The sequence below is a fragment of the Neopsephotus bourkii genome, unplaced genomic scaffold (genome assembly GCF_033783945.1).
Source record: "Neopsephotus bourkii isolate Nb327-2 ecotype Australia unplaced genomic scaffold, CSIRO-AGI_Nbou_v1 NB_1423, whole genome shotgun sequence".
Taxonomy (NCBI): Eukaryota; Metazoa; Chordata; class Aves; order Psittaciformes; family Psittacidae; genus Neopsephotus; species Neopsephotus bourkii.
The window spans coordinates 4,125,614-4,151,823 of record NW_026901900.1 but is presented as its reverse complement, the minus strand read 5'-3'; the positions used below and the strand labels follow the sequence as shown (position 1 = coordinate 4,151,823).

The following is a 26,210-nucleotide window of genomic DNA, read 5'->3' as shown; positions in this document are numbered from 1 at the left end:
TTGCTCTTGTAGAAGTGCATCAACTTTTTTGCTTCCTACCTGAATGACAGACTGGAAAGAGGAGAGCTCCTCAGGCGGTTTATTTGATTGCAAGTGTAATTATATTGATAGCTGTTGTTTCTCCTTTGGTCACATCTGCAAGCTGTGATGGCCAGTGGTAATCTGGAGTATCTCCCTCTGCATGCCAGAGCTGGGGACAAGAGGTTATTTCCAAGTACACTATCTATTTTATTTGGTCAGCACAAAGCATGCAGTGGTTCTGAATTTCCTTTGCCAGACAAGGGGTTGAGAGCAGCCCTGAGAGTGGAACAGATGCTGAAACCCAGCTTTCCCCAACAGCAGGAGGATCTTAGATAATGGTTACTGGTACCAGCAAGAGTTACAAGGACTTCTGTCTGTGAAAAGCGAGTCACTAGAGATGAACCAGTCCAGACAACAAGCAAGGTTCCCAGCTCCAGTCTTGCTCCTGTGACAACTGGCAAACAGGGCTCATCTCTCTTCCATTCATTGTGTTCTCAGCAGGTATCCCTTGCAAAACTAGATTTCATTTTATTCTTCCCCTACTTTGTGAGTAGCCTAAACCACACAGAGCCTCGTGCTCCTGAAGAAGACAACTGAGAGTTACATATTCACAAAACCTCAAAGCAGTAACAGAGTTTTTGGCTTTGCTTTGGAGAAAGTTTTTTCACAGCAGTTCTGACAATAAAGCCTCACAAACCAGTTGTCTGCAAAAAAATACTGATTTTAATACCTTTTTTCTCCCATTTTTTGAAATGTGTTCTGTATCATGATACAAAACAGTGGAGCTGGCTTCTGTTTGTTTTCATTGTGGTCAAGACTGTTAGCACACAGGTTATTTTATTAGATCAAAAAAGCAAAAGAGTTGGGTACTTAACGTGTAAAAGTGTTACAAACCTGTTGTATTTTAAACTGGTGCTAGCTGCGAGTTCACCCTCAGCAAAAAATCATACTAGTTGGTGGATATTGGTGTTTTTTCTCACATATCTTGCTTAGTTTATCACCCAGGTGTGAAACAAACACTGCTCCTTCCCCAGATGGGCCTTGATTAGTGGAAGGTTTATCACTGAGAGGAAGGAAGGCTACCTTTTCAGCAAGGTGAATTGAAATTCACAGCCTTGGCACCAACCTTTGTAGCAGGAGCTGTTTGGTCTTCCAGAGGAACACTTCCATTTGCAGCAGCTGGAGTCAGCTATGAGCAAAACCCCCCTCAGGTGAGAATAAAACAATGGTGGAAGACTCTTCTGATGTTTCCTGATGGCTGGAATTTACATCCCAAAGTGTTTCCTGGCTTGGCAGGCTGGTGATAATTAAGTTGGGAAGCCCTCTGTTAGCATCACATTAGCTGTTCTGGAGTGCAGTTGTTTCTATAATCGATTTATGATTTGCTAAGTAAGAGATGTAGATAAAGCATAAGCTGTAGGAAGGCACAACTTGGGCTAGAAGGTCCAAAGTTGTGTATCTTTAAGTAAGGCTCTTAAAGATCTCCTTTTAAACAGTTATTCAAGATTCTGGCATCAAAAAGCCGTAAGCAAGCAGCAGCAAAGAGTTATTAGACCTCTCTTCAGTCATTGATATAAATGTCATGTACTGTTGTTTGCTCACCCAGGTACCTCTGCATGCACCAACTTCTATCCCTCGGTATGAGGAGACTGCTTGCAAAACTGCATCAAAGTTGCGAGGAGAGTGGAGATTAAAGACTTTTAACATTTGGAATATTCACCAGCCTAGTCAACAAGTTTAATAAGTAACAGATGTTCTTGAAAAGCCAGTATCTGTTCTAATCTGATTTAGTTGAAGATGTCCCTGCCCACTGCAGGGGTGAGGGACCACTGTAGCCCTAAGACCCCATTTCCCATGCTGGGGAGAGGGAAGTCAGGCTGCAGTATCTCAGGAGCTGTGCAGGGGTTGCCCAAACGCTGAGATTCAGGAGAGGCCAGGAACTAGAGGTAGGACTTTGCTTTCATGAAAGGCAGTGCTGCTCGACTTGTCTCTCAACACAGCATGTGTCCTCCACTTGCAATGTCTCGACCGGCTTTAATCAGGCTTGCACTGCTTCCAGCAGCAGCATTTAGACTTCAGCACAGGCTTTGCTGCTCCAGACAATGCTGTTTTGTGCCTTTGCTTGCAATGTTGACGTATTTTCTGTTGTATCTTTCTAAGGCGTGAAAAAGCTGCTGCCCCACATCTCCAACCATCAGAGAGGGCAAAATCATAACAACAGAAGAATGGTCTTGAGGCTCCCAAGGTAAAAATAGATTTGTGTTCAGATGAACATTCCTTATGTAGTAGGTCACCTGGGGGATGCTCCTACCACCGTAACTGAACTCACAGAACAATCTGACTTGGAACAGATGTCTTGCAGTCTCCTGGTGCAAAGCAGGGACAATCATGAAGTGAAATTAGGTTGCTCAGGACTGTGTGCTGTCAAGCTTTGAATACCTCCAAAGACAGGAATTTCAGTCTCTCTGAACCCCTTGTTTCAGTGCTGGCCTTCCCATTTTTGCAGGATTTATATCTAATAGGGTATTTTCTTGCTGCAGTTTGTGTCCATTGTCTCTCAATTTTGCTGTAAGCTTTCAAGAAGACTGTCTGTCTTCTCTGTTTGTCCCCATCAGGTACTAGCAGGTAGCTGTAGGATCTCCCTGGAGCCATTTTCTCAGCCTTTCCTTGAGTACCATGTGCTTCAGCCCCCTCATTTTAGTGGCTCTCCACTGAACTCACTCTAGGATGTCAGTGTGCTGGGGAGCCCAAAACTAGACCAGATGTAATTGCACAAACTGCCTTATAGGAGGGAAGAACCACTTCCCTTGACACTCTGGCCACACTCTTGTCCATGCAGCCCAACACACAGACAGCCCTTTTCATCACAAGCACACACCACTTGCTCATTTTCAACTTGTCCATTGAGTCCTTTCTTACAAAACAGCTTTGGAGGCAGGCAGGACCCAGCTTGTCCTGCAGCACAGAGTTATTCCATGCCAGGTACAGCACTCTGCTGAACTTTCAGGGATTTCTGCTGAGATCCCTCCAGCCATCAGGATGGCTCCCCCAGCTTCCTGAGGATTCATTCTTGTCCAGGTCAGTAACAGAGATGTAAACCAGCATCAGTTCTGCTACTGTATCCTGAGAGATACAACTTGTAGCCAAGTGCACTTTATATTGCTCATCACAGCCCTTTCTGTCCCAAGAAGCCTTCCCAAGGTCAAGATGCAGGCTGCTTGTTGCCCTACTCTAATCCACAGAGTCATTCCATCACAGAAGGTGAGGAGACTGGCCAGGCCCAATGTGCTTTGGTAAATCTGTGCTGGCTGTTCCAAATCATGTTGTCCTTGGTAAACATAGACACAGTAAATCCAGGAGGGTTTACTGGACTGTCTTTTAGGAGACACGTTGAGAAAGATCCTTCTTTTTCCCCCTTGTGAAAACAGGTATGACAGTCACTAGAAACCTCTCCTGGTGCCAGGGAAGACAGAGCAGCTTTGCAGTCATGTTGGCTCCGACAGATAAAGCCCACATGGTCCCATAGGCTTGAGAATGCCCAGCCTGCTTCAGTGGTCTCTAGCTTAGTCTGCTGCAGTGTGGGTGATGCTGTGTGGCCCCAAATCCTACTGCTCAGCACAGGGAAGCCAAATAACAGACCAGGCCAACACAGCCGAAGGCAGAGAAGCCATCGAGACGATTGACCTTTTCCATGTCCTTTGTTCCGACATCCCCCTATTTTGTTCTTTATTGTGTCCGCACTTTCCTTTGCCTCTTCTCAGCTGCTAATGTATCTGTAGAAGTCTTTGAATCTTCTGGTGATGAGAAGTGAACCTGTGCGTTGGTGGTGGATTTTGTTGTTATTGTCTCATCTACATCTGTTTTTGCTGGCATCTGAGTTGAAAAAAGCTAATTTTGCTGGGTTGGAGCAGCTGCCACTTCCCACCACAGTAAATTAAGTTTTCCAAAGGCCTCATCTTTGGAATTACAGTTCTGATCATAATGTGGGTTTTAATAGCCAATTGAGATGCTTATTAAATTATAACACTGTGCATTAGGACCATTCCTGTACTGCTGGAGAAATCTCAATCATTTAGGTTTTATTAGTTTTGTGATTTAATGAACAGAAAACATTAAAAGCCAAATGCAAAACAGCTGTATAAAAACGTTCCATAAAATTCAGGAAGCAAACACACATAGCTGTAAAAATATTTCACAGAGGCACAGCCCCTCTTCAATGCCATTAATTTTGATAAAAGGATGAATGCCACCATCAGTTTTCTTAATGAAGGAAATCTCTCCCTTGTTTCATTTCCCAGGTTCATGAGATTCAGTCTGTACTTGAGTGAAGCTTACCAATGGACTGGAAAATTGCTCTGGACTGGTTTGGGTCCACACACTTCTCTGTTTAGAGTACATGGCTACACCACAACCAGCCGTCGTGCCGCTGATGCTACTGTGTGGTTCTTAGCACTGCAGTCTCAAGTGATGCCAGCAAGACCTGACATCAGTCTTTTGTTGTACTGAAGTCTGATCACGGTCTTTATGAGTGTGAGGGCACCTTGTGGAGGTGGAGGAGCTATCCTGTATTATTTAGTGGTTTGATGTGACACGGTGGTCCAGTGACACTGCACAAGCCAGTATTACCAGGTCTTACCAGCAGTATTATCAAGATTACCAGAGCAGCAGTAAGTAAAAAGGAATAATTGTATTCAGTGCACAGAGAGATTAGCTTTTTGAGGCTGCTCTTGTTTGAAAATGTATATATACGTCTATGTAAGTGTGTATTATGTATAAAAGCATCTTAGTTCTCAAACTCCTAAATCAGGACAGCAGAGTCACTAAGCACTTCTTGTTTATTTTTCCCAGATATCAAAGACACCTTTGCATAAGATGCTGTCAAACATGTACCAGTGGAAGAAATAATCTACATTGCAAACAGGTCAGTGTCAGAACTGGTGTGTGCAATATTGTTCTGCTTTATCTTTTGAATAGAAATCTTACCTGGCTTTTGAAACAGATGAAGATTTATTGAGGTTTCTCTTTCAGGTTGGATTGTGAAGCCAATTGCAGCATATATCTGAATTACAAAGAGACCTTTCAGTGCAGTTCTAATTAGGACTTTGGTAATAAAACTGTTATTCTGGTTCCTCCCCCCTCACTTGCATTTGACTTGACTTTTAATAACTTTGTTTACCTGTGACTAAGAGTTTTCCTATAGCTCTGGAGTCAAAGGTCTGATTTTGTTGGCAGTGAAGGGCTGGGTCCTGCCACTGCTGCTACTTCCGAGTACACAGAATGGTTTTGAGAGGTTTTTGTCTGGGTTCCTCACCTTGTTTGTCCCACCAGTGTGAACAGACCATGTTTTGTTGTAGCCCCCAAGGATGAGACTCCACTGAGCATACATGGAACTGCTGTCTATGGGAGCCATAAATACAGACATACCCCAGTCCAGGCAGCTGCCACAAATAGAGTAGGTAAGCCTGCTCTAGTACATCTTAAATCATTGGGACTTTTGCCACAGCGTTTTAAAGGAAATCAACTTCTAAGATGCAGGTTAAGTTCAGAAGCACTTCCTATCCATGCCTTGGCTTCTGTTTATCTGTAGCATCAACACAAAGCTTAGTATATTGACAGCTGACATCAGCATGTGGCCTTGGGTTCCAGAAAAACCTGCTGCAAAATGCAGTTATGCTTCCTGAAGTATCTGTGATGTAAAGGTCTGGTGCACACCCTGTAATCATCAGACTGCCTGGAGCAACAGGGGATTTGCTCTTTGTGGTGCATCTTTGGGAGCAGGGCCTGGCTGCATCACTCAGGAGCAAGCGGTTTATGAACAAACTGTGAGTATCTATGTGCATATACTGGGTTGGCAAAACAATGCAGATTCTCAGCATAACTCACCTCCAGTCCTGATGCTGCTCTCCAGCTTATTATAGGGTACTTGTTACTGGATTTGCTGCCCTCAGTTTACCACTACTCTTTTATCCAGATCCCCAACTTCTCCATCTCCTGGGAGAGCAGCCTGCAAGTCTGGATGTGGAGCAGGCAGCACAATGTCTTCCTCCCACCTTCACCCTCCTCAGAGCTGTTACCTCTGTCCCCACCTCCCTGCTCTGTCCTGCTCAGAGATGAATCCCCTTGGCCAGGACAGCAAATTCCATCAGGGGATACCCCATCTTCAGCAGCATCTGCTTTGCACAGGGCTGGAGGGGATGAATCGACCATCACACCAGTGGCACAACCCAGCCTGAACCATGACCCAGGGGTCCTGAAGTCCACTTGGCAGGAGGTGTGAGGCTCTGTGGTGCAGCAGCAACAGGGACACATGCAGAGATGATGAAAACCATTTTCTGAACTGTGCTGCAGGGCCTGGGGCTGTGTTCAGTCCCTTAATGTTATTCTCACACGTGTCAGTCAGGGCACTTGTAGAGTTAATTAAAGCAGATGAGAGTGTACTAAGGACAGTGTACACTGAATACGCCACTTGTAAGTGTATTCCAGCTTCAGAGGAATACCAAGCCTTTATACAGTTTGTTCTTTCCAATGCCTGTTTGTAGCTCCCCATTTTTTATGCTGCTTCCCAATCTCCTTACACCATGTTTTCCACCCCTGAGATTTTTTTGCTTCCTCCCCAGTGCACTGTGACTCCTGAGTCCTTTTGCTCCTTCTCTTCCCACTGGAAAGCACCAGAGCTGTCCCAGAAGGCCGAACAGAAATGCCACCCAGCACAACACCCTGTATGTGGATTTAATTCCAGATCTCCATCAATGCAAAACGCACTCTGCCACCTTATCAGGGTGACAGTGGGGCCATAAACAACTCCCCAGAATGATTAATGGAGGGATGAGGCAAGCTCTGACAGTTTCCTTAGAGACAGCAGATAAAGAGATACGAGACGTGAGCTTCAGCCGTGGTCTGTGCTCATGAGAGCGCCTTCACACGGTGCTGGTGGAAACCTCCCACCCCCGGGACTGCTGGCAGAGAACGGGAACAACACGGGCAGGGGCTGGCCGGTGTTAAAGCATGCGCTGAGCCTTCCCCACGTAGCCCCAGCCTCCATAAGCCCTCCCACCCGCAGTCCCTGCCAGCCCCTCCTGGCTTCCCGTGGCGCTCTGAGCATGCGCGGCTGCCGGCGCATGTGCAGCAGGGGCTAAAGGCACCTACAGGGCCCTGCGGCTGCCCGGCTGCGCTCGTGAGGTGAGGGGGGCACCGAGCTCGGGCAGCGCCGGCGCGATGGAGCAGGTCGGGAAGCGGTCGGCGGCTCGGCTGGATGCCATCCTCCGGCACCTCTCCCCGCGGGTGGGAGCAGCCCCTGCTCCTGTATCCTTTATGCTGTGGGAGCGGGGAGGGTGGGCCTGTGGGGGTCAGGGCTTTACGTCCACAGCCCCAGTGACTCCCAGCACCTTGCTTGTGTGTGCGGGGAGGGGTTCTGTGGTGGTTTGTCCTTCAAGGACAGCCTGCCTAGGAAGGAGACGCCACTTACCCTATGGTTATAGGGTGGTGACGTGCGGGGGGGCCATGTCCCACACAACCCCTCAGCAAGCAGGGATGCGCTAGGGCAGCGCTTCCTGGTCACCCCTGACAGGTGCTTTGGGTTCAGCACCCGTCCCATTCGAAAAACCTCCTCTTTGAGCTTCAGCCCTGCAACCGGCTGGGTGCTGGGAATTGCGTCTGATGAACCTCCCATGGCACATATCCACCAGCATGGAGCAGGGGGCTTTCCTGCAGAGGATTCTTGGAGGTTTGGGGGTGATAGACTCTGCAAGGCTTAGCAGCTGAACAGCAAGCCTCAGCCTTTGTTGGGAGGTACGGGCTTGACTGGTAGCTCAGCAGCAGGAGAAACATCAGGGTTTGCTTTGTGAATGGGAAATGGGGTGGAAGTGCTGGAGACTGGCAGCTTTATGATAGACCAGAGAAAGGAAACCAGAGCAGAAACAAGTTTTCATGTTGATCTGCCCCAAGTGTCCACAAGTTAAACAAGGCCTGTGTGCTGGTGTTTTTAAAGTTGTTTCCTTAAATCTTGATTTTTAAAAACATAAGATATGTTTAAATGCTCCTGATTCTCAGTGAGAGCTGAGTGCTGACAAGTTTCATATGAATTACACTAAATGGGCAAAAAGGATGTGATCAAACAGGATGTAGGAGTCGTCAGAGCTATTGAAAACTAAGAAGACAGATGGGTGGCAGTGACTCAGACTGCTGTAAGGCAAAGGTGCAGGTGGGAGCAGAACATCGGAAATAAATGAAGGAAAATGTTATGGTTTAACCCCAGCTGGGAACTAAGTACCAGACAGCCTTGTTGTAAAGGAGAGGCACTGCACAAGGTGTTTTGGCTTTAAATCCAGCTGCAGTGGTCCTGATGTAAAGAGATTTGGACAAAAACAGAACTAAGCTGGGCTGGAGCAAGAAAGGCATGTGGATAAAGTAAATGATAGAATCTAATAAGAATAGGTTTATTTGACATGACTTGAACAGGGGAAGTTTAGATTGGATATAAGGAGGAAGTTCTTTACTGTAAGGGTGGTGAGGCACTGGAATGGGTTGCCTAATGAAGTTGTGAATGCTCCATCCCTGGCAGTGTCCAGGGCCAGGTTGGACGGAGCCTTGGGTGGCATGGTTTAGTGTGAGGTGTCCCTGCCCATAGCAGGGGGGTTGGAACTGGATGATCTGAAGGTCCTTTCCAACCTAAACCTGTCTACGATTCTGTGATTGTGATACATGTTACATCAGGGCACTGGTTTTGTCTTTAGCAGAATGAGCTGCCAGAGGTGGTAGCTCCTTCCCAGTCTGTGTACCTCTTGTTTTCAGTTGTCCAAGCAACCCAAACTTATCCTTTGAGTGTTGTAAGATGGCAAGAGCAAAACCAGTGAAAGGAAGAGGTGCTGCAAAGGCCAGGAGTAAGGTGTTCAATGGAGCCCAGCCCTTGGTGGACTTGTCTGTTGTATCCCTCTTCAGGGAGGTGGAGGCTGAACCACAGCTGGAGTTCAACCAGTTCCTGTGTCTCCACCTCCTGCCTGTGGACATTTAGGAGCCTGAATCCCATGAGTCCCAGGCCAGGCCAGGAGATCTGTTTGCACTGAAACTGGACCTGGAATATGGTGTGTGGAGCAGCAGTGCCCTAAGTTGGGGAATCCCTTGCTCTGGGACTTGCTGTGGTGGTTTCCACCTTGTGTCCCTGTGTCCTCTTCCTTCCCACTCTCTTCCATCCAGTTGTCAGCAGTTTTTCCTCCCTCTAGCTCATCATTTTTGCTACACGTGTTGTGTTTCTTCTCCCACTGTATGTGACTCCTGACCAGCCAACGTTTAAGCTTCCTGAGGTAGGAACCACAGACACAACTGTTGTGATGACACCTGTTCCAGAAGCATGCCTGATTTATGGCACATTTAAAAGGTAGTGGTGAGCAGTAGAGGAAAGTCTTTGGTTTACATAAAACCAAGCATATGCATGCATGAAAATGCTCTTTTTTTGTCCTTGTTCCTGGGCGATGCTTCAACCCCATGCACAAAACTCTTGTGAGGCTTCATTAACAAGTGGGATTTAATTGCTCTGTCAAGGAGAACACCTCTCTTTGCATAGGAGAACACGCCTGTGTGTATTTAAAACATGTTGAAATTAATTGAGGGGCATGACAAGCCCATAGCTCTCCTCTTGGTGCTGTCTGTGTCAAGTCTGGGAGGACCTAATCTCTGCAGTAAGTGAAGGTGAGGTTTTGCACCACCCCATAGGAATGTGAAGTCCCAGGTTCACCCCACATGGCTTCTGGCTCTGGTGTTAGGAGGGGAGAGATGCAGAGGCAGGCAGTACAGGTTTTGGGTAGGTCTGGCTGCTCTCTGGAGCATAGGGAGGGGAATTGGGCAGGTAAACATCTCCACTGAGCATCTCATTGGGTGTCTTGGCATGTGGAGTACTCTGGAGTTTCAGGCATTTTATACTGACTTTTCTTTATGTGTGGACAAGACTTCCATGCTGTTACTTTATGCTTCTCTGCCAGACCTGCTACTCCAAAGGTGGGAAAGACTGTTGTAGAAGCAAAATAGACAAGAGCATGAACTGCATGTCCAGCACAGCACTCATCTTAATGCACTGCAGGATTCAGGATGCGTGTGTAGCTGGTTTTCTGCTCTGTAGTTCTTGAATGTATATTCCTTAATTTCCGTCCCAGACAAGTGTTCCTACTTCAGCCCAAGTGAGTGCAGTTACTGAACCGGGGAGGTTTTGGTAAGCTGAATCTTCCTTTGTAGAGATTAAAAAGAAATATAACCTGTAGAACTCAATCCTTTTTTCCATGCCAGCACACGTGTTGATCACCAGACATTGTGTAGCCTTTTATGTGTTGCAGGGGTATAATCTCCTTTGTTTAATGAAGAAGCTCAGCCATTTGTCTTGAAAATGTCTGCATGGACAATGTGACTCCAGAGGCTGTTCCCATGTGCTTCAGAATCTCTGTTGAGAGTAAAGGCTGCTGAGGACCGAGCTCAGCTTTGGGAGGGCACACAGGGGATGCTTTGAATCCTGTCACAGACGTGGCAGGAGGCTTTGTGCAGAGATGCTGCACAACCATGGACACACCGTGCTAGAGCACAGGGAATGCTGCAGGCCTGCAGAGCTGAGGTCAACATGAAGATGTGAAGAGTTTCCCACTGATTCCCCCCTTCAGCTTCTAATCCCCCAGATGTCACCATCTTCCTGCCAGGTCTCACCATCGTTGCTCCTGTTCTGCCCTACTAATGTGTTTCTCCTCTGTGTCTCAGCTATACCCTGGACAATGACATCCTCACCACAGAGCAGAGGCAGTTCTATGAAGACAATGGGTATCTGCTCATTAAGAAGCTTGTTTCTGATGAAGACATTGAGCGCTTCAGGTACGGGGCACTCACTGAAGGTGCTGTGGGTTCCTGAGTGCAGCAGCATCCGGAGGGAGCTCTGGGAAGCTGAAAGAAGCTGGACTGTCCCATCATGGGCATTCCCTCTGCTTTGCAGGAAGGAGTTCATGAGGATTTGTAGAAGGGAGGTGAATCCACCAGGAGCTATGATTATGAAAGATGAGTCCTTGAGATCCCAGTATGGTCAGTCTGAAAAAGTGGTTAATAAAGTGCAGGACTTCCAGGAGGATGAAGAATTGTTCAGATACTGTACTCTGCCAGAGGTAAAACTAAAGAGTAACTGCAAAAAGGGGGGGGTGGTGGAAGAGCCATGTATCTATATTCTAATGTATGTATAGATATGTATGTATCTATATTCTAATGCCTGTGTGAAGAAGCTGATTTTGGTTCCGCTAAAGCTATATCCTTTATCCCTTAGAGCCCATTTATGTCCCTTCTAAGGAAGGAATATCATTTCATCTTTTAAGAGTGTTCTGCATGATCACAGCATGGGTGGACTGTGGTCAGGGCATATGTAAAGCAGTGCTCCTCAGCTCACGTGTTGCAGAAACAGTCAGGAATGTGACAGCCCAAACCATGCTGGTCTATGGACAGACCAGCAGCACTTTCTGAATGTCTTTTATCCAGGCAATTCACCGGCTCTCTGGGCAGGTCCAGCTTTGCAGCTAATGCTCATGTGGCAGACAGCCACAGTAGCTTTGTGGAAGTATGACCCTCCCCATCTCTTCAAGCCCCCACCCAGCAGCCTCCTGCACCATCTCCTACCACCAAGCCCATTTGTGTGTTACGCCTGATTCTGCCTCCTGTCCTGCAGCCCTCCATCCCAACCTCCTTCTGTACCCTAGTCCTTAAACATCCAGGTCCCAGTGCTTCCTCAGCAATTTTTCCTCTTGTCTTCATGCTTCTAATATCTGTATTCTTAATATTTTCTTCCCTGTAGGTCCTCAAGTATGTTGAGTGCTTCACAGGACCAAACATCATGGCAATGCACACCATGCTTATAAATAAACTTCCAGATTCTGGTAAGGAAAACTTGGATAAGAGGAAAATAGAGACACTAGTGTGCTGTCTACCCAGCTAAGATTTAACTTAGTGGTTTAGAAAAGCTGTTTGAAAAAAATAAACGAGACAAAGCAAAACCAAGTAACTGAATATTTATAAAGCCACTTTGTTAATTGTTTTCTTTTAACCATGGCTTAATGAGATGAAGTGTCTTGTCTTTCAATGTTCAGTGGATGTTTGCAGAAGATGGTGGTTGTCTTGGATGTCTTTAAACACTCACATGTTCAAAGTGAGCGAGTAAGCTCCCTGTTGTCCCTTATGTAAGCACAGCTGGCTCAGGGTTTAAAACATGACATGGTTTTTAAGCTTATGAACTTACTAACTTTTCATTAACATTTTCAAATGTGTTGAAAATGAGAGCTCCTGTGACCTTGGTAAATAGAGATAACTACAGAGATCATCCTTTGCTTGGAGTTTGTATGCTCCTGGTCTCTCTGACAGCGGGTGCAAGTTCAGCACTTCGATAGGAAGATACCTGAATAGGTGCCAAACAAAGGAACTTGAAGCCAAGCTCATGCTGCTGAAAACAGATCATCATTCATGCAGGGGTGGTGGGCAGGGAGAGGAAGAAAACCGGACTGACCATGTTACAGTTCTTCAAAAGAGCTTTGACTCTGCATAAGCTGCTTTGGTTTAGCAAAGTTGAGACCTGAGCCTCAGGTTATTACTCTTAAGGTGTTTCTTCTCATGTGTGCAGCTTCTGAGCAGATACATAACACTTGAGTTATTAAAACAGTGACTTGTTCACGTCATCTCCACTTGGCATCTTAAATGCCTCACAGAAAGCTCTGTCATTTTGGCTTGGAAATTCAACAGAAGACCATGGGTTTTTAATGTAAAAGCAAAGAATTAATGGACAAGAGAAGAGAAGCTGCTCCATAGTGGCAAGGTCTCCATCCAGTATCTTTGAGGAGCACTTTAGGAGAGGTGCAGATCTCAGGAGAGTTTTTGAGGCAGATAAGGCCAGTGGAAACATCCTCACTATATCTATTTGAGCAGCAAACTCAATGGCAAAATAAATCCATAAATAATAGCTATAAAAGGCTGTTTTGGTGTGGATGATGTTTCCATTTCCATAGAGGGAAAAGAAGTAATAAAAAGACTTTCACAAATATTTATGCTTGTTTAGACTTTAGGAAACAAAACCTCTAGAGCAAAGGTTAATGGATTGCTGGTAGACTGTCTGGGGAGGCTGCAGTCTATAAATGGAGATTTATTTTCTTAAATGAAGGCTAAATAAATATGTATTGGGTGCAGCAAAAGCTGGGGTGGTTCCGCTTGCAACACAGCCATAGATCAAGTGACTGCAGACAGCAACAGCTCTTTGGAAGTCTTTGTACTGGAAAGTTTTGTGCAATGCTGTGCTGGTTAAAGTTCACACAGCTGGGGAGCAGCCAAAGGGAATGGTGAAAACTTGGCAGGGGATGGTGATGATGGCCAGCAAAAGGAGTCTCCTCTGGGATCATGCAGCCTCCTGGCATTCACTGTGTCCTCATTGCTCTCCCAAGAGCTGCTACTGTGCTCCTTGTCCTTAGGATCGGTTTAAGCTGACACATTTGGCATGCATGGTGTGCTGGTGTAGACACTGAGTACACAAAGGCTCTCCAGTGTCAAGCAGCAGTTTCTTAGGACACATTACAACAATGGTTTAATGGGAAGGAAAAGGCTGTGTCATGTTTGATGAGGTTAAAGGGTTTGAACCTGTGTTGCAGATAAACAGACTTTTCTCCACCCCATGCATCAGGACTTGCACTACTTCCCCTTCCGGCCTGCAGCCCGCATCGTGTGCTCCTGGACCGCCATGGAGAGGGCTGACCAGAACAATGGCTGCCTGGTGGTGCAGCCAGGGACACACAAGATGCCCCTGAAGCCTCATGGCTATCCGAAGCAGGTAGAGCAGCACAGGGGGCTTGGGGAAGGTGTGCATGAGGGGATGGGAGAGCTCCCCCTCGTCTCATCACCATGGAGGGGTGATGGTCAAAGCTGGGGTTTTCAGTGATGGATCTTCTCTTTATGCAAACACTGACTTGTTGCTTTGGGAGCAACTTGCTTGGTTGGCATCACTCCATGTAACCTGGGTAGTTTTGCTTCTGCTCCCACCTGTGTGTGTGTCACGGCATAATGGCATAGACACACACAAGTCTGAGGACTCTATCCTCCTGTGAACTGCTGCTTGGTGAGCACGTGCATGATCCTAAAGAGGAGAAATTGGGTAGTGAACAACTGGATGCAATTACATACAAAGCAGCATCTTGATTCTTTGCAGCTATTCTAGGATTCTGTGATCTTCCTCCTAAGAATGGGTGTTTCCTGACCTGGCCTGGTGTTGGTCATGGTTATATTTAAAGCAGAAGTCTGGAGCCCAGCAGTGGCATTAGGCCATACTTATGGGACTCTTCTCTGTTCTCTCCAGCCAATAAATGCTCTTAGTTGTCTGAATCCAGCTTCAGACACAGAAAGTGTTATTTTGCTGTATCCCAGGCTTGAAGTAGGAAGACTTGTAGGCAAGTGGGCAGGCTCTTAGGTGGGCACTGCCCAGAGGAAGGCAGAGCAGTGGCTGCTCCTTGCACTGAGAACTGGCACTCACTGTGATCTTAACTGGGTGATTTCAACTCAGCCTTCTTTTCTAGGGTACAGGGAACAAACTTTTCCATGGGCTGCTTGATGAGGATGAGAAGATTCCCAGGGTTCACCTTGTCATGGAGAAGGGAGACACGGTGTTCTTCCACCCCCTGCTCATCCATGGCTCTGGGGTAAACAAGACAACAGGTTTCCGAAAGGTAGGAAAACATCTCTTGATAGAGCTTGGGATATATCTGATTTTTAATAAGCTCATGAGTATGTGGATGGTTTTTAGATGAGTTTTTATCTTACTGATACACTTTTACACACTCTTATGTTTATGTCTTTTGGGATAAGTGCATACTGCGGTGCTGCTTGAGGAAAACAGGACAGGAGTAGAAATTGAATGTAGAATCTGTGTTTGAAGCATGGCTTCCTGTATTTGCTTTTCCAATAGTTCCCTTTTAGTTGTCCCAGATATCAGGGACTTCTCTGACTTTATTTCCCTGCCTGCTTGGTATCGCCTCTCTGGATAGCAGGACCCTCCATCATCCAATATATAATACTGATTTATACGATAACACAATCCATTTTCCTATTTAAGATTTGATCCCACACCATCTATTTGTATTGCATCATGATCATTTAACTGAAACAGGCAAAAGTGCCCTCCTTGGGAGGCCTGATCCTTCATCAGAAGTGGATTCATCCAGGCACATTAGGGAACTGTAGCCTCTACTGCAGCCACTAGTAGCAACACAGATGTTTCCCCCCCAGCCCCAGAACTGCAGCATGGGCTGCTCTGTTTTTTGGTTTTGCCTGTGTTGACTGCTTAGATGGCCCATTCCTTTAGCTCCTGTAGAAGTTTGCTGATGTGGAATTCCTTCCTTCTGCAATACTGCAAGTAGAGAGAACCTCACGTAGGGAGTCTCATCTGCTGGCTCTTTCCCAGCCAGTGGAACAATAGTCCTGTTTAATATCCTGCAGAAACAAAAAAGCTTCCCTGTAACTGTGCCAAATCCCAGCATTTGTCTGCTTTTGGGGCAGATCAGTAAGTATCCTGGAGCTCTCTGAGACAGGTTATGGTCCAGCTCCCTCTGAGATCTGGCATGATCTCACCTGCAGCTGGCTCAGCTCATATAATGAGAGCTTTTCCAGTGGGGCATTTCTATTTATTTATTTCCTCTGGACTCTGCTTAAGCAAGAGCTAATCACAAAATGAAGTGGTTGATGTGATTGTCTGGGTGCAGAAAGTAAGCACCCTCACTGGGCACACACAGATCTGCTCCAGCCCTGACTCTGGTTGCTGATACTCACAGAATCCCAGACTGCTTTGGTTTGGAAGGGACCTTAAAGCTCCTCCAGCTCCAACCCCTGCCACAGACAGGGACACCTTCCACTAGAGCAGGTTGCTCCAAGCCCCTGTGTCCAACCTGGCCTTGAACACTGCCAGGGATGGGGCAGCCACAGCTTCTCTGGACACCCTGTGCCAGCGCCTCAGCACCCTCACAGGGAAGAGCTTCTGCCTAAGAGCTCATCTCAGTGTCCCCTCTGGCAGGTTAAAGCCATTCCCCCATGTCTTATCAATGCACACCCTTGGATCGAGTAGTACAGTTCATGCTGGAGGAATGTTTGGGAGAGAAGGAAAGGAAGAGGAGCATGTCAGTAAGCAGGGTTATTTCCCCACCAAGAGTATTTCTCCAAGGGAAAACCCTCAGGAGAGCAGGACTGCTCAGAAAGGAGGAATTTGCTGACATGATAAGGGGTGAGGTGTCCATGACCTGGGATGCATGAGGTTTGCTTCCACCAGTCGTTCATAATTGATGTGGTAGTGAGTGATGCCCAGTTTCCTCACACAGAGCATAAGCTGCCACTTCGCCAGCTCCGAGTGCTACTACATTGATGTCAAGAACACAACCCAAGAGCACCTGGAGAAAGAACTGGCAGAAATGGTTCGCAAGAAGTACAACATGACTTCTGCAGAACTCAGGGTAAGAATTGGCTTTATGTCTTTTCTGCTCATAAGGCTGCTTCTCGCTATGGTGGAGAAGTGGCCTTGCTCTCTGGGCAGCCCCTTCACATCCATTGAGCTCTAGAAGTTCGTACTCCAGCTCTGCTTGTCACAGTGGGGTTTATGAGCATGCCTGGATCCCTTCCAGTGCTGGCTGAGCTGGTGGAGTTGAGATCAGCACTTTGTTATGTGGCTGAGACTGATGTTGTAGCATAAGTGATGAGGAGCTGCAGACCGCTCTTGTGATGGTTCAGTTCTGATGCTCCTCAGGTGCCCTTCTTAGAGCATTGGAGGGGGTCTGGCTTTCTCCTGGTGCAATGTGGTGGGCTAAAATGGCAAGGCAGCAATAGGATGAAGTCCATGCAAGCTCTGCCCTTCAGTGCATCTCCTTGTTCACAGTTGTCTGAACCAGTACTCCCTGCAATTATACTTGGACTGCACGATGTAATAGGAAGATGTGATCATCTCTTGCCCTGAAATTTCAAGTATAAGAAGGTGCAATAAACTCAGTGCTCATCCACAGCTTCTATAGCCACAGTTGTTACAGTTTCCCCTCCAAATGGCAGATTTTCCCTTTAAATCAAGTAGCCACATCTGACTGCAAGAGCAGACCAGATTTGTTTGGTTAAACATCATCCCCAGTCAGTTGTTTACACTGGAGGCTACAGCAGGTATGTTCACAGCAGCATACATCTGCCTCAGAAGAAAACTAAATGTGGGGTAATGGACTTGTGGTGAAAAACTGAAACCACTGTGTGAAATGGAGAGCAAAGCTCAATTCTTCAGGGATTCAGCGACTGAAAGCACAATAAACTTTGTTACTGCAGGGGAAATGTGCTGTATTTCTTCATCCACAGCAGTTCCCAAACACAGGCACAGCTGGTGTCGAGGCAGTGAAGTCTGGAAGTGATAGGCAGTGATTTTCCTTTTGAATGTACGTATTTTACAGCTATTCCAATATCAAGAGCATTCTGGAGGAGACTCTCCTTTGGGGATTGTTGTGTTTTGGTTTTCCCCATGCTGCGCCTGGGTCTGGTGGGGTGTCCAGCTGTCTTTTGCAATCCTGTTCTTACACATTGTCTGTAAAGTTACACCTTGCTTGGCTTTGGATTCCTAGAGCTATTTGGGTATGCAGTGAAACTCAAAGTGAGCGCAGTGAGGCTCTTGCCTTCTAATGAGTAGAAATGCCATTGTGCCCATTCAAGCCTCAGATGAGTCTGTGTTCATGTAGCTTTAACCTCTTCACCACACGTGGAGCTTTTTCCCATAGGAGAGCTCCATAGCTCTTACATTTCACCTTCAAAAGGCTAATGATAAGAACTAGGTAATCCTCACCCAGAAAAACTGAGGTAGGAGCTTGCCCAACATTTATCACCATGAAGCAAATAGCAGTGGTCTCTGCTTTACAGCAGTGCCTGCCCAGCACCTGACTTCTAGCTGAGGGCTTGCGTTCATACCCGTTACTTGATTCCTGCTGCACAAAGACTATCACGGGCAGCAGTATGCAAGGTGTAGTCAGCTGGGAGCTTTTCTGGCCACCCAAAGGCTCGCAAAGAAGGCTCTGTGACTTCTGCAGTGGTGATGTTCTCTGTGCTGCTCATGTTTCCTCTGCTGACCCCCTCCAGCATTGAACCATGGGCATCTTGCCATCCAACAACCTTGCAAACAAGCTGTCGCTTTGGGGTGGAGATTGCACCTCTTCCTTACTGTGTTTTTGTTCTTGATATTTAGGATTTGGAATGCTATTCAGTGAATGTTCTGGTGTTTCTATGGATAGGCAGCTGTATCTATATGTATCTATTTCCATGTCTGTACCCTGGAATCCTGGTCATCGTTTCTGCTGGCCCTTAAGGTTTTCTGCTTTGTCCCATTTTTGTTTTAAAGGATATTTGGAACATCCGAGCACGGCTTGTGCAAGGGGAAAGAATTAATCTGTAGAAAACCCCTGAAGAGCAGGATGGAGACCATGGGCCTGAGAATGAGCTTCTCTGATCGGAGGGTGCAGACCCTGCCTGTGCTTTGTTGACCTCTGGATTGGTAACTTAGCCAAAAGCTGCATCACAAAATCATTGTATGCTAATATGAAGTAATTGCACTGAGGTTGAAGAGCTGATGTCAAAGGAAACCTAACCTAGAAAACTGGATTTGCTGTGGGTATCTTAGAGAATCAAAGAATTAAGGTCTTGAAATAGCACCTTGATTTCCTTGATGTGCTTATTCTTGTTCTTAGAAGTTTCTCACTGACATCCCTGTGGAATGATGCTAGATTAACGGAAGATTTTATGCAAGAATTTCCAGCATTTCCAACTTCCTTTTCTATGCAAAAGTAAAATGAATCAGTTTCATACAAGCCCTCAGTATGAGCTCACATGGGAAGGTATTGGTACAGCTGATGGACATGGGCATATTTGTACCAGCAGAATCAACCATGTAAGGAACTGGATAAAGGGGAAGCAGCAACCACTCCCATAGAAAAATGGGATTGATGGGCTGCAGCTTGGTTGCTGGTAGGGTTCCTCAAATGTGACCTAGTGTTGGCATTGCCTCTTACCAAGCAGTGCTGGCACAAGTGAAGTATGTGACTCACAGGGTTGGGAATTACTGGATCAGCAAACCATCCCCGTGTTGGCCTTACCATGGATCCCAAGCTGTGGAAATGAGGGGGGAGTCCTGTGAGCCTGGGAAAAGGTGCCTTTTGGTGCTGCCAGGTTGTGGAGGTGGTTGGATGCTGCTCGGGATGCAGTGGATTTGGGGTGGGGTGATGCACACTGACGTGATCCTCTCACCTTTGACAATGTTTTTTCTTGCGTTCTGAAAGACTCTTTTGCTTTCAGAGTCTGTTCTCTGGAATACAGATTAAATCAGAGCAAACCTTGATCCAGGGCTGTGTTGTGTCGTTTCTGCTGCTCAGTGGGTGCGTCATTGAATACCCCAGGGCAAAATGTAAGCCCTCTTTTACACTACCCACCTGAAAAAGGTGCCAGAACAGCACCAGTGGCTGCACTGATGGGCTCCTAAGGCTCCTTCTGTTATCCTGTGTTGGTCCTAACCTCTAGGTGAGGGGGTGAGGTGTCTGGGCTGTGGTCCTCACCTGGAATCAGACACAGCCTCTCAGTAACCTCTGGTTTGACCCCAACACTGAGAAGTCTGATGAGGGGGAGACTTTAGGACAGCCCCCCCCAGCCCTGCTCACTGGGTGATCTTGAGTATCCTGGTTCCTGCGTCCCTTGCCACGCGCCCTCTATGTAACTGTGGGATGTGCTGTGGTGCCCCTCCAGACTCAGACCTTCTCAGCCGTGTCGCTGCTTGCTGCATAGGCTTAAGTGGATGATCTGCAGTGAGTTGGAGGCTCCTCTGCTGCCTTTGCTGAGTTCAAAGCCTAGCTGGTGCTCTCCTTGGGAGCTCTGTGAGGACTAAAGAGTATCCTGTCTGGTTCACAACACGGGGCTTGTGGAGACCTCCCTGCCTGATGTTACCGGTGCAGCTGACTGCAGGGGGAGCTGTGACCACAGAGAAGAGCTACACGTGTCCATCAGATGCACAGCTTCCAGAATGCTTATGGCTGGACTTTGTGATCATAAAGGTCTTTCCCAACCTAGCTGATCAGCTGATCCTATGATCCTGTGATTCTCTTCCTATGGCTGGGAGAGGGAAGGAAAGGAAGACCTTTACCTTTGTTTTAGAAGTTTGTGCAGCTCCGCCTATGGATTTAGGCTTAAATTTCCTCTTTCAGAAGAACAAACCCATCAAAGACCTCACAGAGCATCTAAGCTCAGCAGTTGTCCCACTTGATGAGAGACTCAAGTCCTCACTCCCTCCTATAACAACAGGTCAAAGTACTCCAGAGCCTAGAGAGGATTAAGCTTGGGCAAGCTCTTTCCAACTGTGTGCAAGGCCAGCTTGGTGCATCCTGTCAATGCCAAGGAGCCTGATCCCTGCTTTGTGAGATGACCGTGGGCAGAGCCACATCCAGCAGCTTCTTAGCTGCTTCTCAGTAAAGCCACTTGCTCATTGGTGCAGGACTGTGTCCCTGGAAGAGCAAGGATCTACAAGCACTTCTGCACAGGACATTAGAGTAAAGGATGGAGTCCAAAGGATGCTTCATCAGTCCATGTAAATGGACATGTAAAGGATCTACCTGGTAAGTGCTTTCTTGTCCCTGTTCCCATCCATCGCAGCCAGCAGAGATCCTGCAGTCACAGGTTTCCAAAGCACGTGTCCCACCAGTGGGGATTCACAGCTAGAAACTCATCTCAGCCTCCAGCACTTGGCTTTGCAGGCAAAAACCCAAACCACAACTGTATATCTCTTAGGGTTTGGTGTTGACACGGGAGCTACGGACAAAAGCAGAGACGATCAATGTGATCAAGCGATTGCCATATTTATTCACACACATCAATAGCTTGTATAGTGTATGTAACCAATAGCTTGTATAGCTGATGTAACCAATATAGATTCTGATTGGCTGAAAAGTGCTAACCGCACATTCTTGAAGCAGATGACAGGCTAGCGGAAAGCTTATCCTTTACACCCATTTTGCAGTTTCGCCATCCTGCTCCCACATTCTGTTAACCTTGAGTAAACGCCGAGTTTCTTGCTCTACTGCATGTACCCGTCCTTTAGCAACCTAAGGTTAGGCCCTGCAGCCTGGGTAACTTGAGTTCAGGCCTTGCTGTCATCTGTCAGGGTTTATGTACCAATGACCCGTTCTCCTGTGAGAACACTGTCTCCACAGTTCGGTTTGCTGCAGCTCGGTGCAGGTGAGAAGTGATAAAATGCTCCATCCCTGGCAGTGTTCAAGGCCAGGTTGGACAGAGCCTTGGGTGACATGGGTTAGCGGGAGGTGTCCCTGCCCATGGCAGCGGGGTTGGAAGTGGGTGATCTCACGGTTCTTCCCAACCCAAACCATTCTGTGAGTCTATGTCAGGCAGGTGACTGCAGAGGGAGCTGTGGCCACAGGAAAGCTGCAAGGTCACATCAGCCTTCAGGTTCAGACTCCCTTTGAATTCCCACCGTGGCAGCGGGCAGGGGAGGAGGCAAAAAGCAATGATTCACCAGGTCGCTTTTTTGTTTCCCAGCGCACTGCAGCCCCATGGAGAGCAAGTGCAGGAGCCCAAAACCACTGCCCATCCCTCAGTGATTATTGCAGTCCCAAAGTATCAAGCTGTTTCCATCAGACAAGGGATTCTGTGGTGAGCATCGCTCCTGTGACAGCACCTGTAGGTGGTTTGCCTGTGCTTGGTTTTTACTCTGGTTAAAACTGCTGATAGTAGGTCCATCCTCATGAGCAAGCTCTTTTTACTTGCAATGTGTTGCATAAACCACATTTTCTTTCCTATTGTTTTTTCCTCTGCAGATCCTCAAAGCTGTTGAATGCTTCACAGGGCCAAGCACAGTGGCCATGTAGATGATGCTTATAAATAGCCTTCCAGATCCTGGTAAGCAGAGCTCCAGGGATACAGACATACACAAGTTGTTGGTATGCCCAAGTGCTGCACATTTAACTGAAGCAGCACTTACCCTTTTAGAAAAATTGAATTAAATTGAATGCAAATCTGAACATATCTGAAGTCATTTTGGGCACAGTATGGTTTAGTTTAGCCCTGGCTCAATGGGACACATTTCTTACTGCCTGGTTTGCAAATAGATGTTCAGGCTCACACACTGGGAGGTGCGTGTGTGCCTCCTAAACTGAAGTGCTGTTATATCAAACCACATGTTACACCTAAAATATTCTTTACAACTAATTTAACTGTAGAATCCCAGGCTGGTTTGGGTTGGAAGGGACCTTAAAGCTCATCCAGTTCCAACCCCCTGCCATGGGCAGGGACATCTCACACTAGAGCAGGTTGTGCAGGTGTGTTTCTCCAGTTTAGGTCTCTGCACCATGTTAGCTGTCCCGCAAGTATTTGGTTTTTAATAAGCAGCATGCAAAAATACACATGAAATCATCAGCCCCCCGATTCAGCTGCTTATTTAGCACTTGCACTTGCATGAAACCCCACTGTTTAAGACACATTCTTTAGGCTTGACATTTCACATGTGCTCAAAACAAGCTCTTCCTGGAGCTTTCAGTAGAAGACCATAAATACAGAGGAGATCCTTTGTTTGGAGTTTTTGTGCTGTTTTCCAGACTGATAGTTCAGAGATGTCAAATCCAGGCTGACTCCTGACCTTGCTGACTGTGGCTGCGAGCTCAGAGCTTTGATGGGAAGACACTTGAATAGGTGCCAAAGGAAGGATTTCGAATCCTGGCTTTGGCTTCGGGTGCTGGTGATCAAAGTCTTACTTCATACAAGGGGAATGGGGGGGAGGAAGTTTAATTAACCAGTTTTTACAGGGTTGATTTGACTCTTCATCACCTTCTGCAGTTCAGCAGAGCTCAGACCTGAGCTGTTCCTACTCTGAGGTGTCCGGCTTCTGCGCAGACACAGGGTACACTGAGTTCTCATTCAGTTTGTTCATGCCATTCCCAACCACTCTGTAGAGCAACTGCGACCCAAGAACCATGTTTGGGGCCTCACTGTGCCATAGAGTGAGATTTAAACTCATTTGGCCTCAGAACTGAGTGTCAGCAAGGAGCGTGCTTAGAGCCAGTGCTTCACCTGCAGCTTTGGAGCAGCTCATGGGACACATTACCAAGGTGATGATCCCCAGGACAATGCTATATCACATCTAAGGTGCATGGAGTCTTTTCAGTGCAGCCACCCACATTCCCTATCCTCCAGATAACCTGAGTTCTCAACACCCCATGCATCAGAACTTGCACTGATCTCCTTCTAGCTGAGGACCATATTGTGTGCTCCTGGACCACAATAGAGAGGGACAACCTGGTCCCTGGTGCCAGGGATGCACAAGTTGCCCCTCACACCTGTCCAAAGTGGGAGGTAAAGCCGCAGTGTCTTATCCTATGTATGTAAGATATGATTGCCCAGGGAAGCTGTGGCTGCCCCATCCCTGGCAGTGTTCAAGGCCAGGTTGGACACAGGGGCTTGGAGCAACCTGCTCTAGTGGAAGGTGTCCCTGCCTGTGGCAGGGGTTGGAGCTGGAGGAGCTTTAAAGTCCCTTCTAACCCAAGCCAGTCTGGGATGCTGTGAGGCGCAACTGGGGAAGCTGAGCCTTCTGTGAGATGTGCAGAGATGATCCAGGAAGCAGAGTGGATGACCCTGGTTCCTTATGAGTCTTTACAACTGATTAGCAAGACTTGCAGGCGAACAAACACTCTTCATTGGGTATGTCAAGTGTACTACCTTCATTAAGGAAAATGAGTAACCTCCTTTGCATCTCTTCTTCTACACTGAGAAACTGTGTTCTAATTTTACTGACCTGTTTCCACTCGTGGTTTCTGGAGCCTGGCAATCAAATTTCTCCATGGGCTGCTGGACTGTGGTAAGGGTCCCACAGTTCATATTGTCGTGGAGAAGGGAGACTGTGTTCTTCCACTCCCCGCTTATTCATGGCTCCAGAGAAAGTAAGACATCAGGTTTCCAAAAGGTAAGAGGCCAGCTGCAGATATTCCTTTAGCTGCTGAACATCATCAAAGTCTTAACTAGGAACTGATTACAGAATGATTGCTTGGTTGGGCTTGATGATCTTAAAGGTCTTTTCCAACCCAGCTGATTCTATGACGTGACTGTGTGGGTGCAGAGTAAAAATCCTAATGAACACATGGATCTGCCTTGATTGCCACTCTGGTTGCTGGTAATGGGAGGTCAAGGAAGTATTGCTTTAGGTCATGTGTGTCCACAATCCAGATGCATGAGCTTTTTCCTACCAGCCATTTGTAATAGATGGGATAGTGAGTGATGCCCACACAGAATATAAACTGTCACCTCACCAGGCAGGCTCTGCAACATGGTTTTGCATTGGAAATGAGAATAAAAGGAGAAAAGTTTGACCTTGCTCTCTTGTCCCACATGTACTTTGTTTTTGGAGGGAAGAAAACCAGGCAGCAAGTTGGCTGGGGAAAATGAAATGATGTGAAATGGTTGGATGAGGGCAGCTGGCCAAGAGAGTGGCATATGATGGCCCAGGAGACCACTGCACAGGCTCTGCCCTGAACAACTGGCAGTAGTGTGTTTATTGTCAAAGGGTATTAAGTTTTCATGGAGCTGATTTTACCTGGGAGTTAATAAACCCAAACTAGTGAGTGCAGAGGGAGAAAGTGCTGAAGGTCTAATTTTCCCTCAAAGTGGTTATAAAATCCAAGGAAAGCTCATTTGTGGCAGTGGGGCAAGATGCTCTCAATTAACATTTCAATGGTACCTAAGAAGGAAGATGCTTAATGTAGCTAAAAACTAAACCTGACTTCCTAGGTTACTATGAGAGAAGCTGGGTATCTTCCTGCCCATTTTTGTACATACACAGGGAACTTTGTAGCTGGAGAAACAACTCTGCAGCCACAACATTTCCTGGCTGGGGAAAAGGGCTGATTTACCAGCTTACTCCTTGGTTTAATCATAAAGATGGCTCTGAGAATGCATGTTCAGCATTGTATTTCCAATGTGACTTTGCTTCACTCTTCAGCAACACTGTCTTTGATTCACCATCAGTACTAACTGTGGTGGTGGAGGTTTCTGTCATGTCAATCCAGTTAAATGACCTGCACCCAGTGGTAGTGTTAGGGCGCTCACATCTCTGTCTTTTGGCTGCTCCTCCCTAACACAGCCTGGCATGTGGTTGGGCTTCTTTGCAAGGCTGGAGGTCTATCATGGGACAGCTTCAGTGACAGCACAGAGCCAGCTGGGCCTGTCAGGTCACTCTGCTGCAAGAAAAGTGTCTCTTAAAATAGTCTGAGGCCCAAACCCCCCCCCCCATACATTAATTTCCCCCAGTCCTGGTTTGCCCCAGGGGTTAGGGCCTTTGTTTCTTTATCCTGTTTTTGCATATAGGGATGGAGAGTATCGCTTTCATTTCTTGGCTCCCAAGGAGGCACATACCTTCTCTACATACCACACTCCTGTGGGCCTGTGTGAAGATGAGTTATCAAAGATAGGGTACTACTTAAATCTCTGCAGAAATCTCCTTTCCATTGGCCAGAGACAGAACTGGAGAAAGCCAAAAGCCTGCAACGTGCCAGCTGAAAGCTGATCCTGATGTGGAATTTCAGAGGGGCTCTGTGAATGCCAGGTGAGGATCTCCTGTGGGTCTGAATATAAGGAAGAAATTCCTTACTGTGAGGGTGGTGAGGCACTGGAATGGGTTGCCCAAAAGTGGTAAATGCTCCATCCCTGGTGGTGTTCGAGGCCAGGTTGGACAGAGCCTTGGGTGGCATCATTTAGTGCAAGTTGTCAGGGTTGGAACTGGATGATCTTAAGGTCCTTTCCAACCCTAACCATTCTATGAATGAGAATATTGTGGTAGCCAGACACCGACTATAACCACTTCCTTTTGGTGATTCAGCACCATGCTCTTGGGCAAATGAAGATGATGAGCAACTCATCCTCAGAGAAATCACACCATACAAATCCAGGGAGCCTTTTATTGTGTGCTCTATTTATTCTGAATGAGGGATCAATTGGAGCCATTGCCAAGCAATGTCAGCTACATGTTAAGTCACCTACCAGTGACACCCCACTTAGCAAATGGTGGTGACATGAATGCAAGGCACTGAGCCAAGCTGCCCAGCAAAAGCACCAGAAGAACACTGCAGAACACTGAGGTAAACCTGTCCAGTTGCTGGACCAAA

General features: G+C 47.0%; 1 protein-coding gene across 1 annotated transcript; it reads left to right on the top strand.

Moving 5' to 3' along the window:
- The first annotated feature begins 7,172 nt into the window (after positions 1–7,172).
- Positions 7,173–18,716, top strand: PHYH (phytanoyl-CoA 2-hydroxylase). Its single transcript, XM_061368124.1, has 9 exons — positions 7,173–7,323; positions 10,167–10,222; positions 10,756–10,866; positions 10,985–11,150; positions 11,828–11,909; positions 13,662–13,840; positions 14,580–14,729; positions 16,371–16,502; positions 18,407–18,716. The coding sequence occupies exons 1-9, from the start codon at positions 7,237–7,239 to the stop codon at positions 18,458–18,460; spliced, it is 1,017 nt and encodes a 338-aa protein (XP_061224108.1). The 5' UTR covers positions 7,173–7,236; the 3' UTR covers positions 18,461–18,716.
- The last annotated feature ends 7,494 nt before the right edge of the window (positions 18,717–26,210 follow it).